General features: G+C 40.6%; 1 protein-coding gene across 1 annotated transcript in view; it reads right to left on the bottom strand.

Moving 5' to 3' along the window:
• odad2 (outer dynein arm docking complex subunit 2) overlaps window positions 1–14,922 on the bottom strand; it is a gene marked incomplete at both ends in the record, with an annotated part of 91,988 nt that overhangs the window by 63,271 nt on the left and 13,795 nt on the right. The window contains 3 exons of the mRNA XM_084152270.1: window positions 4,540–4,672; window positions 11,546–11,671; window positions 12,283–12,500. Of these exons, the coding sequence (XP_084008396.1) occupies window positions 4,540–4,672; window positions 11,546–11,671; window positions 12,283–12,500 (477 nt within the window). The remainder of the gene's footprint in view (window positions 1–4,539; window positions 4,673–11,545; window positions 11,672–12,282; window positions 12,501–14,922) is intronic.

Raw genomic sequence — 14,922 nt, forward strand, 5'->3', positions numbered from 1 at the left:
AATGCAGTGTAGGCACACATATTAGCACTCTGGGTAAATATCCTTAGATAAATAACCATTAAAACACAACACAGATCATTCATGTGTTGCTTTATGAAAGTCTCAATCTTCCTGAAGTACAAATGTCTGTCTATACCGCTAAGAAGAAGAAGAAAAAAACTGTTCTTACTCCTAAAATAAAACAGATATTTAACTTGGCTCTGGGTTACTTTTAGCTTCTGATGGTAATGATATTATAAAATGACTACTGGACAAATCCCATAAATAACTCCACTGTGTGGTTTCCAGACAGATATAATGCTGCCTGGGAAGTACAGGTTTACAAATGCATATTGTTGAAGGCACAAACTATCACTACGAAGTCACTCCAATCCCACTGAAAAGTATAACGTATACAAACAAAATGAAATTTGAAAGTTCTCTTATTTTCTTTTTATATCATTTACATAAATCCTTTTTGGAAAAGAAAGTCACTGCTGCTTTCCTAAGAGGGAATTTTCATTAATTTTCTGATGTTTTGTTAAGCTAAAAATATCTACCTGGAACTGAACTTTGCATGAATGTTTTCTTTTAGAGATTTACCACCGGTTATACTGTACCACAGCTAAGTTTCTGCTAATATTTAATACTCCTAGATCATAGAGGTACGAAATAATGTAATTAATATTGAATTATTATACCGTAAATTAATTTAATTAGTATAAAAATTACATTTATCACACATTTGATTGTTGTTGTTTTTTTACTACATTTAAAATGGCCGATTCATAGCTGAGAGAAGCTACCTTAGGTCATGATCATTAAAGTATAGGGGCCAGATATGCAATGAATGACTAACCATAATATCATATGATTGCAGTTACGTCATGTCATGGGCCTAAACGGTATCTATCCAAATAAACTGACCGGTAACCACAGAGCGAGAGAGAGAGAGGGGAGAATTCCTTTCAAATCAGGCAGTAGATGGAGGTATTACCAGTCAGTCTGGGTCACTGGCGTTTTGGTCCTTTTGTGTTTTGACACATTAATATTCACCATATGCACTGTCAGACCTTTCAGAGCCGCATTTCATTTATGCTCTGTGGTGTGGGCAAACAGCACGTCCAGCTGCTGCGTTTAGACAGCTCTCTTCTATCTCCTAAGCGTTGGCTCACACATGCACCCAAACAGGCCTAGTGTGTCAGAAGCCAGAATTCCACAGACACAGGCCAACCACTTCAATAAACATCCTACTACAAAGCAGGTGCTTTAAAACAGGAACACCTTATACAGTGCCTTGCAAAAGTATTCAGACCCCCTTGGATTTCTTCACATTTTATTGTACTACAAAGTGGGATTAAAATTGATTTAATTGTCATTTTTTGTCAACAATCTACACAAAATACTCTATAATGTCAAAGTGGGAGAAAAATTTGAACATTTCTTTTTTAATAATATAAATTACAGTGAGCACCATAATTCATTGGACAGTGACAATTGTTTTGTTATTTTGGTTCTGTACTCTAGCACTTTGAGTTTGAAAGGATACAATGACAATGAGGGTGAAGTGCAGACTGTCAGCTTTAATTTGAGGGTATTTTCATACATATCGGATGAACCGTTTAGAAATTGTAGAAGCTTTTGTACATGGTCCCCCCCATTTTCGGGCATCAAAAAACATTGGACAGTTTAACATAATGTAGAATAAAGTAATCATTGTTAATATTTGGTCGCATATCCTTTGCATGCAATGACTGCTTGAAGTCTGCGATGCATCGACATCACCAGACGCTGGGTATCTTCCCTGGTGATGCTCTGCCAGGCCTGTACTGCAGCCATCTTCAGTTCCTGCTTGTTTCGTGAACTTATTGCCTTCAGTCTCCTCTTCAGCATGTAAAATGAATGTTCAATTGGATTCAGATCCGGTGATTGACTCGGCCAGTCAAGGATTTTCCACTTTTTGGCCATCAAAACCCCCTTCGTTGCTCTAGCAGTATGTTTAGGGTCATTGTCTTGTTGCATGATGAAGTGCCGTCCAATGAGTTTGGAGGCATTTGGTTTTATCTGAGCAGATAAAATATTTCTGTAGACTTCATTTCTGCCTGCAGTCACATCATCGATGAAGACAAGTGAGCCTGTTCCACTGGCAGCCATACAGGCCCAAGCCATAACACACCCTCCACCATGTTTCACGGATGAGGTGGTATGCTTTGGATAATGGGCATTTCTTTTTTTTGTCCACACTTCCCTCTTTCCATCACTCTGGTACATGTTAATCTTGGTCTCATCTGTCCACAATACTTTTTTCCAGAACTCTTGGGGCTCTTTTAGGTGCTTTTTAGCAAACTGTAAACTCGCCTTTCTGTTCTTCAGGCTTATCAGTGGTTTGCATCTTGTAGTGTACCCTCTGTAGTCCTGCTGGTGTAGTCTTCTACGTACAGTGGGGAAAAAAGTATTTAGTCAGCCACCAATTGTGCAAGTTCTCTCACTTAAAAAGATGAGAGAGGCCTGTAATTTTCATCATAGGTACACGTCAACTATGACAGACAAAATGAGAAATGAATTTATTAGCAAATTATGGTGGAAAATAAGTATTTGGTCAATAACAAAAGTTTCTCAATACTTTGTTATATACCCTTTGTTGGCAATGACACAGGTCAAACGTTTTCTGTAAGTCTTCACAAGGTTTTCACACACTGTTGCTGGTATTTTGGCCCATTCCTCCATGCAGATCTCCTCTAGAGCAGTGATGTTTTGGGGCTGTCGCTGGGCAACACAGACTTTCAACTCCCTCCAAAGATTTTCTATGGGGTTGAGATCTGGAGACTGGCTAGGCCACTCCAGGACCTTGAAATGCTTCTTACGAAGCCACTCCTTCGTTGCCCGGGCGGTGTGTTTGGGATCATTGTCATGCTGAAAGACCCAGCCACGTTTCATCTTCAATGCCCTTGCTGATGGAAGGAGGTTTTCACTCAAAATCTCACGATACATGGCCCCATTCATTCTTTCCTTTACACAGATCAGTCGTCCTGGTCCCTTTGCAGAAAAACAGCCCCAAAGCATGATGTTTCCACCCCCATGCTTCACAGTAGGTATGGTGTTCTTTGGATGCAACTCAGCATTCTTTGTCCTCCAAACACGACAAGTTGAGTTTTTACCAAAAAGTTCTATTTTGGTTTCATCTGACCATATGACATTCTCCCAATCCTCTTCTGGATCATCCAAATGCACTCTAGCAAACTTCAGACGGGCCTAGACATGTACTGGCTTAAGCAGGGGGACACGTCTTGCACTGCAGGATTTGAGTCCCTGGCGGCGTAGTGTGTTACTGATGGTAGGCTTTGTTACTTTGGTCCCAGCTCTCTGCAGGTCATTCACTAGGTCCCCCCGTGTGGTTCTGGGATTTTTGCTCACCGTTCTTGGGATCATTTTGACCCCACGGGGTGAGATCTTGCGTGGTGCCCCAGATCGAGGGAGATTATCAGTGGTCTTGAATGTCTTCCATTTCCTAATAATTGCTCCCACAGTTGATTTCTTCAAACCAAGCTGCTTACCTATTGCAGATTCAGTCTTCCCAGCCTGGTGCAGGTCTACAATTTTGTTTGACAGCTCTTTGGTCTTGGCCATAGTGGATTTTGGAGTGTGACTGTTTGAGGTTGTGGACAGGTGTCTTTTATACTGATAACAAGTTCAAACAGGTGCCATTAATACAGGTAACGAGTGGAGGACAGAGGAGCCTCTTAAAGAAGAAGTTACAGGTCTGTGAGAGCCAGAAATCTTGCTTGTTTGTAGGTGACCAAATACTTATTTTCCACCATAATTTGCAAATAAATTCATTAAAAATCCTACAATGTGATTTTCTGGATTTTTTTCTTCTCAATTTATCTGTCATAGTTGACGTATACCTATGATGAAAATTACAGGCCTCTCTCATCTTTTTAAGTGGGAGAACTTGCACAATTGGTGGCTGACTAAATACTTTTTTTCCCCACTGTATGGCAGACTTTGACACAACTACACCTGCATCCAGGAGAGTGTTTTTGATCTGTTGGGCTGTTGTCAGGGGGGTTTTCTTCGCCATAGAGAGTATTCTCGGGTCATCCATTACAGAATATTTATTTGTAACACAATCAAATGTGAGGAAATCCAAGGGGTCTGAATACTTTTGCAATGCAATGTATATTTTTTCCAACGTCAGTTTGTTATATTGATCGACAACTTGATGTCATAAAATGTACACAAAGCAGGCAAGTGGAATTATGTTAATGTGGTAACATTACGTTGCTCCCTCCCAGGTGACATCACAATAAGACAGACACAGAGCCATACTTTAAAGGCATTGCTACTTTTTAGACAATTTCACAAATATTTACTCAACTCTGCATAAAAATACCTGTAAGGTCACAGGAAAATAACCTGGATTTTACTGTTTCCTGTCTGTTGTGGACTGCCTGGCCTGCTAGAATAGTACATGTTTTCGACAGAACAGAACAACTTATTTTCAGTTAAATTCCCAAAACAGAGGAGGGCCGGGCCTCTACAGGCTTTACTGTACTGTACCTTGAGGTACTTGACCAGTTTCTGGATCTGCCAGTACTCTGAGGGCAGGTCTGTGTTGCTCTCCGTCCGGCGCTCTGGCTGCTCCTCATCCTCCTCACTCTCTGATGAACTCTCACTGAAGTCATCGTCCTTACTGAGGAGCAGGACCCAGCAGGAGATAAGAATCAACATGTGTGTTATAACAGTTCATATTCATACACAAGAAGAGTTTCAATGTCGGTATGTGATAACAAAATATGAATGTTAATGTCCAGGATTTACTTTTGTAATTTAAAATAACTGCAAGGTTATTCTATACAACAAGCAAAAATCACCATCTAGACCTAGTGTGTGTAATAACTATACAAGTACATACTGGATGGTCTTCAGAAATAGATGGGAGGGGTTGAGAGTATCGGAAGGACAGGAGTAAAAACAAACAGGAGATAACTATTGTAAAAAACATTGTTTCCATAAATGTATATAGTATGTATAAGCTGTAAGTAGAAGCCTAAGTGTTGTTGTTCATTTGTTTACTGCAATTAGGGGAGCGGTGATAGGGTTAGTGGAAAATAATAAAGGAAAATACATATTTTTAAAAGATGTGTATATATGTATATGTATTTGATATGGATGTATGTGTACTTATATGTGTATGTATATATGTATAATGAACAAAAATATAAACGCAACATTTAAAGTGTTGGTCCCATGTTAAATGAGCTGAAATAGAATATGTTCCATACGCACAAAAAGCTTATTTCTCTCAAATGTTGTGCACAAATTTGTTTACCTCCCTGTTAGTGAGCATTTCTCCTTTGCCAAGATAATTGATCCACTTGACAGGTGTGGCATATCAGGAAGCGGATTAAACAGCATGGTCATTACAAAGGTGCACCTTGTGCTGGGGAAAATAAAAGGCCACTCTAAAATGTGCGGTTGTGTCACACAACACAATGCCACAGATGTCTCAAGTTTTGAGGTAGCGTGCAATTGGCATGCTGACTGCAGGAATGTGCACCAGAGCTGTTGCCAGAGAATGGAATGTTCATTTCTCTACCATAAGACGCCTCCAACGTCATTTTAGAGAATTTGTCAGTACGTCCAACCGGCCTCACAACCGCAGACCACGTGTAACCACGCCAGCCCAGGACCTCCACTTCCGGCTTCTTCAACTGCGGGATCATCTAAGACTAGCCACCCGGACAGCTGATGAAACTGAGGAGTATTTCTGTCTGTAATAAAGCCCTTTTGTGGGGAAAAACTCATTCTGATTGGCTGGGCCTGGCTCTCCAGTGGGTATGCCCTCCCATGGCTGTGCCCCTTCCCAGTCATGTAAAATCCTTATATGAACAGTAACTCAGTAAAATCGTTGAATGTTGCATTTATATTTTTGTTCAGTATACTGTATATATACATATATATTTACATACACTACCGTTCAAAAGTTTGGGGTCACTTAGAAATGTCCTTGTTTTCGAAAGAAAAGCAATTTTATTTTGTCCATGAAAATAACATCAAATTGATCAGAAATACAATGTAGACATTGTTTAATGGAATATCTACAACCATCAATCCTGTGTTCCAATGGCACGTTGTGTTTTCTAATCCAGGCACTTGTCATCTCCCGTCTGGATTACTGCAACTCGCTGTTGGCTGGGCTCCCTGCCTATGCCATTAAACCCCTACAACTCATCCAGAATGCTGCAGCCCGTCTGGTGTTCAACCTTCCCAAGTTCTCTCACGTCACCCCGCTCCTCCGCACACTACACTGGCTTCCAGTTGAAGCTCGCATCTATACAAGACCATGGTGCTTGCCTACGGAGCTGTGAGGGGAACGGCACCTCCGTACCTTCAGGCTCTGATCAGTCCCTACACCCAAACGAGGGCATTGCGTTCATCCACCTCTGGCCTGCTGGCTCCACTACCTCTGCTGAAGCACAGTTCCCGCTCAGCCCAGTCAAAACTGTTCGCTGCTCTGGCACCCCAATGCTGGAAAAAGCTCCCTCACGACGCCAGGACAGCGGAGTCACTCACCACCTTCTGGAGACATTTGAAACCCCACCTCTTTAAGGAACACCTGGAATAGGATAAAGTAATCCTTCTAACCCCCCCCTTACCCCACCAAAAAAAATAAAAAAAATAATAATAATTGTAAAGTGGTTATCCCACTGGCTATAAGGTGAATGCACCAATTTGTAAGTCGCTCTGGATAAGAGCGTCTGCTAAATGACGTAAATGTAAATGTAAATGTTTATCATTTTAAAAGGCTAATTGATCATTAGAAAACCCTTTTGCAATTATGTTAGCACAACTGAAAACTGTTGTGCTGATTAAAGAAGCAATAAAACTGTTGAGTATCTAGTTGAGTATCTGGAGCATCAGCAATTGTGGGTTCGATTACTGGCTCAAAATGGCCAGAAACAAAGAACTTTCTTCTGAAACTCGTCAGTCTATTCTTGTTCTGAGAAATGAAGGCTATTTCATGCGAGAAATTGCCAAGAAACTGAAGATCTCATACAACGCTGTGTACTACTCCCTTCACAGAACAGCGCAAACTGGCTCTAACCAGAATAGAAAGAGGAGTGGGAGGCCCCGGTGCACAACTGAGCAAGAGGACAAATACATTAGTGTCTAGTTTGAGAAACAGACGCCTCACAGGTCCTCAACTGGCAGCTTCATTAAATAGTACCCGAAAACACCAGTCTCAACGTCAACAGTGAAGAGGCGACTCCGGGATGTTGACCTTCTAGGCAGAGTTGCAATAAAAAAGCCATATCTCAGAATGGCCAATAAAAATAAAAGATTAAGATGGGCAAAAGAACACAGACACTGGACAGAGGAAGATTGGAAAAAAGTGTTATGGACAGGTGAATCAAAGTTTGAGATGTTCAGATCACAAAGAAGAACATTTGTGAGATACAGACCAAATGAAAAGATGCTGGAGGAGTGCTTGATGCCATCTGTCAAGCATGGTGGAGGCAATGTGATGGTCTGGGGGTGCTTTGGTGGTGGTAAAGTGGGAGATTTGTACAGGGTAAAAGGATTCTTGAAGAAGGAAGGCTATCACTCCATTTTGCAACGCCATGCCATACCCTGTGGACGGCACTTGATTGGAGCCAATTTCCTCCTACAAAAGGACAATGACCCAAAGCACAGCTCCAAACTATGCAAGAACTTTTAGGGAAGAAGCAGTCAGCTGGTATTCTGTCTATAATGGAGTGGCCAGAACAGTCACCGGATCTCAACCCTATTGAGCTGTTGTGGGAGCAGCTTGACCGTATGGTACGTAAGAAGTGCCCATCGAGCCAATCCAACTTGAGGGAGGTTCTTCAGGAAGCATGGGGTGAAATCTCTTCAGATTACCTCAACAAATTGACAACTAGAATGCCAAAGGTCTGCAAGGCTGTAATTGCTGCAAATGGAGGATTCTTTGACGAAAGCAAAGTTTGAAGGACACAATTATTATTTCAATTAAAAATCATTATTTCTAACCTTGTCAATGACTACATTTCCTATTCATTTTGCTATATTTCTTATTCAAACTCATTTCATGTATGTTTTCATGGAAAACAAGGACATTTCTAAGTGCCCCAAACTTTTGAATGGTAGTGTATATACAGTATCAGTCAAAAGTTTGGACACACCTACTCATTCCAGGGTTTGTCTTTATTTTTACTATTTTCTACATTGTAGAATAATAGTGAAGACATCAAAACTATGAAATAACACATATGGAATCATGTAGTAACCAAAAAAGTGTTAAACAAATCAAAATATATTTTATATTTGAGATTATTCAAATAGCCACCCTTTGCCTTGATGACAACTTTGCACACTCTTTGCATTCTCTCAACCAGGTTCACCTGGAATGCTTTTCCAACAGTCTTGAAGGAGTTCCCACATATGCTGAGCACTTGTTGGCTGCTTTTCCTTCACTCTGCCGTCTGACTCATCCCAAACCATCTCAATTGGGTTGAGGTCGGGGGATTTACAATAGCTTATACAGCCTGGAGGTGTGTTGGGTCATTGTCCTGTTGAAAAACAAATGATAGTCCCACTAAGCCCAAACCAGATGGGATGGCGTATCGCTGCAGAAGGCTGTGGTAGCCATGCTGGTTAAGTGTGCCTTGAATTCTAAATAAATCACAGACAGTGGTCCTCTGTAGCTCAGCTGGTAGAGCACGGCGCTTGTAACGCTAAGGTAGTGGGTTCGATCCCCGGGACCACCCATACACAAAAAAAAAAAAAATGTATGCACGCATGACTAAGTCGCTTTGGATAAAAGCGTCTGCTAAATGGCATATTATTATTATATTATAAAGCACCCCCACACCATAACACCTCCTACCCCATGCTTTACGGTGGGAACTACACATGCGGAGATCATCCGTTCACCCACAAAGACACGGCGGTTGGAACCAAAGGACACATTTCCACCGGTCTAATGTCCATTGCTCGTGTTTCTTGGCCCAAGCAGGTCTCTTCTTATTATTGGTGTGCTTTAGTAGTGTTTATTTGCAGCAATTCGACCATGAAGGCCTGATTCACACAGTCCCCTCTGAACGGTTGATGTTGAGATGTGTCTGTGACTTGAACTCTGTGAAGCATTTATTTGGGCTACAATTTCTGAGGCTGGTAACTCTAATGAACTTATCCTCTGCAGCAGAGGTAACTCTGGGTCTTCCATTCCTGTGGCGGTCCTCATGAGAGCCAGTTTCATCATAGCGCTTGATGCACTTGAAGAAACGTTCAACTTCTTGAAATGTTCCATATTGACTGACCTTCATGTCTTAAAGTAATGATGGACTGTCGTTTCTCTTTGCTTATTTGAGCTGTTCTTGCCATAATATGGACTTGGTCTTTTACCAAATAGGGCTATCTTCTGTATACCCCCCCTACCTTGTCACAACACAACTGATTGGCTCAAACGCATTAAGAAGGAAAGAAATTCCACAAATTAACTTTTAAGAAGGCACACCTGTTAATTGAAATGCATTCCAGGTGATTACCTCATGAAGCTGGTTGAGAGAATGCCAAGAGTGTGCAAAGCTGTCATTAAGGCAAAGGGTGGCTATTTGAAGAATCTGAAATATAAAATATATTTTGATTTGTTTAACACTTTTGTGGTGACTACATGATTCCATATGTGTTATTTCATAGTTCTGATGTCTTCACTATTATTCTACAATGTAGAATATAGTAAAAATAAAGAAAAACCCTGGAATGAGTAGGTGTGTCCAAACTTTTGACTGGTCATATATATATATATATATATATATATATATATATATATATATATATATATATATATATATATATATATATATATATATATATATATATATATATATATATCCGCTTTAATATTGCAGATTGATTGTAGCTTCCATCAATATAATTGTCTGCATCATTTCCAATCCCCCATATATTTTTTTGTAAATATATACAGTATTAACATACATACATACATACATACATACATACATACATACATACATACATACATACATACATACATACATACATACATACATACATACATACACACACACACACACACACAAATATATATATATATATATATATATATATATATATATATATATATATATATTTGTGTGTGTGTGTGTGTGTGTGTGTGTGTGTGTGTATGTATGTATGTATGTATGTATGTATGTATGTATGTATGTATGTATGTATGTATGTATGTATGTTAATACTGTATATATTTACAAAAAAATATATGGGGGATTGGAAATGATGCAGACAATTATATTGATGGAAGCTACAATCAATCTGCAATATTAAAGCGGATCTACCACCAAAAATAAAAACATAAAATAAAAAAACGTACATACACAGGAAGGATTTAAATAACAGTAATGATACACATAACAAAATGTGGTTTTTCCATTTGTGATTTAAAATAACGGCAAGGTTATTCTATACAACAAGCACCATTAAAATTCCAAACCTAAATGGAAGTGTCAGGTTTGAACTTCCTCTAGATCTAAGCAGCAGCAACCAGGCATAAAGTGAGAGAGAGGGACGGAAGTAATGGGGGAACTGGAGTATTCATCATCATACTACACAGAGCAGGCCTCTCTCTCTACTGTAGCCTTCCTTCCATACACGCAAACAGAAATGCAGATGGCTTTTAAAGTCAGCTGGGCCACTCAAATAAGTGTATCATTAAAACGACATACCGCGGAGCAATGAAATTTGGTACACGTTCAAATGGGTCCACGGGGAGACAGTTCCCATGTACACAGATAGCATTTCAAGGGAAGGCCATTATCAGAGGAAACCAGCCGATATGACCGTTTCCCAGGCAGCATTGCAGAGCCATGATAAACACTGAACCAAGCCTTAATTAAGCAGTGAAGCACTGTCCCTGTGTGCTATCACTACTGTCCATGACTAACATTAGTAGGCTCCCAAAGGGAAAGGGGATACCTAGTCAGTTGCTCAACTGAATGCATTTAACCCAACCTCTGAATCAGAGAGGTGCGAGGGGCTGCCTTAATCAATGTCCAGGGGATCAGTTGTTGTTGGGGGTTAATTGCCTTGCTCAAGGGCAGAACGGCAGATTTTTCGACCTTGCCAGCTCGGGGATTCAAACCAGCGACCTTTCGGTTACTGGCCCAACGCTCTTAACCGCTAGGCTACCTGCCTAGGTCCCCTTCTATACGTGTACCAAGTTTCACTGGTGCAAGGCGGAGAAAAGCTATCGTCAGAACAGTGGCTAGAGTCGACCCAGTAACTTTACTAGAGGCCCTGTATATACTGGCAGTCACAATTATGGGGACAGCTGGAAACCTCGCTGCCAGGCGCCAGAGGAAAGGCAGGGAAGGTGTACATCAGACCCATACATTAGCTTATATAAGAATACTTATAATCCACAGAAAATATCATCATGGGTCAAAAGAGTTTTGCCAATCTTTTCTGCTGCTTTCTCTGCTGTACTGTGGAAGCTCTCTCATTTATGAAGTGCAGAAAGAGAAATCCCCATCAGGTGGCTTACGTTTTATTAGACGACTGCCGACCAGGTAAGGACACAGAGAAATCGGCTTTCTTCTGCATCTTCTCCTGCGTCTCAGCAAACTTTTCACTCGCTGCATTCTTTTTGGATTTCTTGTCATCTGCTTCCCTAAAAAAATGAAATAAAATAAGAGGCAGACATCATTACCCATTTTTCTATTTTTAAATAGTTATTTATCATAACATATCATCATCTAAGGCATTGAGGGAGAGAAGAGGGATGCAGGGATTTTAGGCTTTTTTAGCCGTTTTAGACACTTTTATCTGGAGCCAGTTGCCTCTTAGAAATGGGGACACTTATCACAAGGTGCAGCTGCAAATACTCAAACCCCTGCTAGATTTATTTATCAATCAAAGAACATATGTGATAGATCATTTCTGTGAATTTATCCTCCCGCGCCCACGTTTTCTGTCTGTAATTGAGCAGAGGGGTTCCACACAGTGAACACATCCATTAACTGGGATCGTCCATATAATCAGGAATCTTTGTGCTTGCCCTAAAATTTATAAGCCATATAAAACCATCTCTTTATAATGTGTGACTGCTGGCATGTGGAGAAGACACACTAAGACACATGCAGCCAGCGGAGTGCGCGACTCCAGCATCACCCCCTTCTTACTTAAAAGCTCATCTATTGGAGCAGAAAGTTCCCGCCACGCATATTACGTGCTTTGCAATATTTCAAGGACATTGTATATAAGAGTGGAATTATCACATACTCGTAGGGAGATGCGAGACCGAGGTTCTTCCATTTTAAAGATGGTTCTAATTTCTTTTTCCCGCCTGGCTTGTTTTGCACAAGCTGTTGTCTCGCCTTCTCATGCACATTCTTTTCCTGATGCTCGTAAGACCTCTGGGGTTGGCCTTGTTCCTCTGCATCAACCAATTCCACATGTTGGATCTTTTGTGTTGGAGGTTCTTTTTGAACGGCAAAATCCTGTTGAGGGGAAAAAAGACATGAGGAAAAAGAACCTCTCTCAATTTGCACCAAAATGCTAGCAGTGAAATATACAATAAATGTTGGTCATAAAATTCTATGGACTTGGGTCGTTAAAAAAGTTCTTCCTCTGAATGATTGTTCTTTTAACAAAGTCTTCGGTCCTTTTGATTCTTTCAAGTTATAAAGTATATTTTCCATTCTACATCTGATATAATGCCTCTTTACTCAGTTATTTGAGAGACATCACACACTGGTGTCTGAAAGGGTGTCGTTTAGTTCTTCTCAGCCCAAGAAGAACCATATAAAAACTAATCAGGGTTTTAAGTCTGTATCAGCGACTGTTCATATTAAAACAGAACTTTCTCAACATTCCCGCAGCAGAATAACAATTCAGCCTTTATTATTGAGCGAAGGGAATAAAATAACACATTCCCAGTGCTTTACAACACAGAAGAGGTCCCCTTTTATTAATTGGCTGAACAATATCAAAAGTTTATTGTTTCTTTACATTCCTCAAGCTAAAACCTTGCAGTTTGGCATGGAGAAAGTAGAGCCTTTGTGTCACTGTTATTCAAAGATGATTTTTTAAGTTTTTGAAGGTCCTTTTACCCAACTTTACAACCTAACATAAGAATGCCAACAAGACACACATGAATGGATTGCAGACAGGGAAAGTTTTATAATCACAGACACCTGCTAGGCAGAAAATAGTTACGCCTCAGACTGCCATTGCTCTCAATGAGCTCATTTTTTATTTGTGATTTTCAGAAGTAAAAGGAAAAATAATTAACATGGAATACTATGGCTGTGTTCGTATGTTCGGGCCAAGCACGCTCGGTCACTTTTCAAAGACTTGTTTGTCATAGAACCCAGAGTGACCTGCAGCTACTGCAGGCCAATTCAGTCCACCGTGGCTGCATTTCAGGTGTCCAACCTTACCTCTTTTTATGATACCTGAAATGGACAAACTCCATATGCTAAGACAGAAGGAAACATTCCAAAGTCTATGGCACACTACAGCAGTGCACACAGCACAGGGACGGCTCTGTCAGAGCAGTCAGAGGGCCAACAAACAAGTGCACAGACACTTTAAGCAGGTCAGACGCCTGCCTGCCTACAACTCTCCTCACACTTCTCAGTCGGACTCGGCAACATTTTTGTATTTTTTATACTACAGCTGACTTCCAAATCATTAGAACAATTATTCTTTCTCCACTCGTGCTTTGTTCCAAGCCCTCACTGAGAAACCTGAAACTCCAAATATTTACACATGTTATGGACTTCTATCTATAATGACTTGCTCCACACAGTGATGGAAAATCAGAAGAGGTGCAACAAATGTGCAGCTGTCAGTGGAGGAGCTCTACGAGACTCCTTGTGGAGAGTGAACTTGATAGCAGGGATAGATTGATTTCAGGATTTTTGAATAACAATTCTGAGGGTGCTTTTTAAAATTTAATTTCTGTTCAATTTCTAATCACATTGTAATTTTCAGAACGAGTCAGTCCAACACTCAACCAAGGAATGGAGTAGCACTATGCAGTATGTTTCCCTGGTGCTGCACTCTTCTCCTCTGGCTGCCTCTTGCTTATTTGATTGATAATGTCTGATCTAATAAAACTGTGAAAAATAATCTGCTTCCTCGACGCTGGAAACGAGTAGATCATGTTCAGAGAAAGGTGTTGTTATCTTTGGCTATCAACCTGCCAGGCTTCATGTTGACTTGGATCACAACCACTTTGGGCTCTTGGCGATACAATCAGAGAGCAGGTCCCGGCCGGAGCGGTTTCAGATATAATTATTTTGTCCTCAAGATTGAGTGCAATTACTTTATTACTGTATGTCTGAACAGGTTACAGTACTGCACTGCACTGCGTGCTGCACCATATCAATTATATTGACAGCATTCTTTGTCCTCCAAACACGACGAGTTGAGTTTTTACCAAAAAGTTATATTTTGGTTTCATCTGACCATATGACATTCTCCCAATCCTCTTCTGGATCATCCAAATGCACTCTAGCAAACTTCAGACGGGCCTGGAAATGTACTGGCTTAAGCAGGGGGACACGTCTGGCACTGCAGGATTTGAGTCCCTGGCGGCGTAGTGTGTTATTGATGATAGGCTTTGTTACTTTGGTCCCAAGCTGCTTACCTATTGCAGATTCAGTCTTCCCAGCCTGGTGCAGGTCTACAATTTAGTTTCTGGTGTCCTTTGACAGCTCTTTGGTCTTGGCCATAGTGGAGTTTGGAGTGTGACTGTTTGAGGTTGTGGACAGGTGTCTTTTATACTGATAACAAGTTCAAACAGGTGCTATTAATACAGGTAACGAGTGGAGGACAGAGGAGCCTCTTAAAGAAGAAGTTACAGGTCTGTGAGAGCCAGAAATCTTGCTTGTTTGTAGGTGACCAAATACTTAT

Source organism: Coregonus lavaretus, assembly GCF_964263955.1.
Source record: "Coregonus lavaretus genome assembly, chromosome: 34".
NCBI lineage: Eukaryota > Metazoa > Chordata > Actinopteri > Salmoniformes > Salmonidae > Coregonus > Coregonus lavaretus.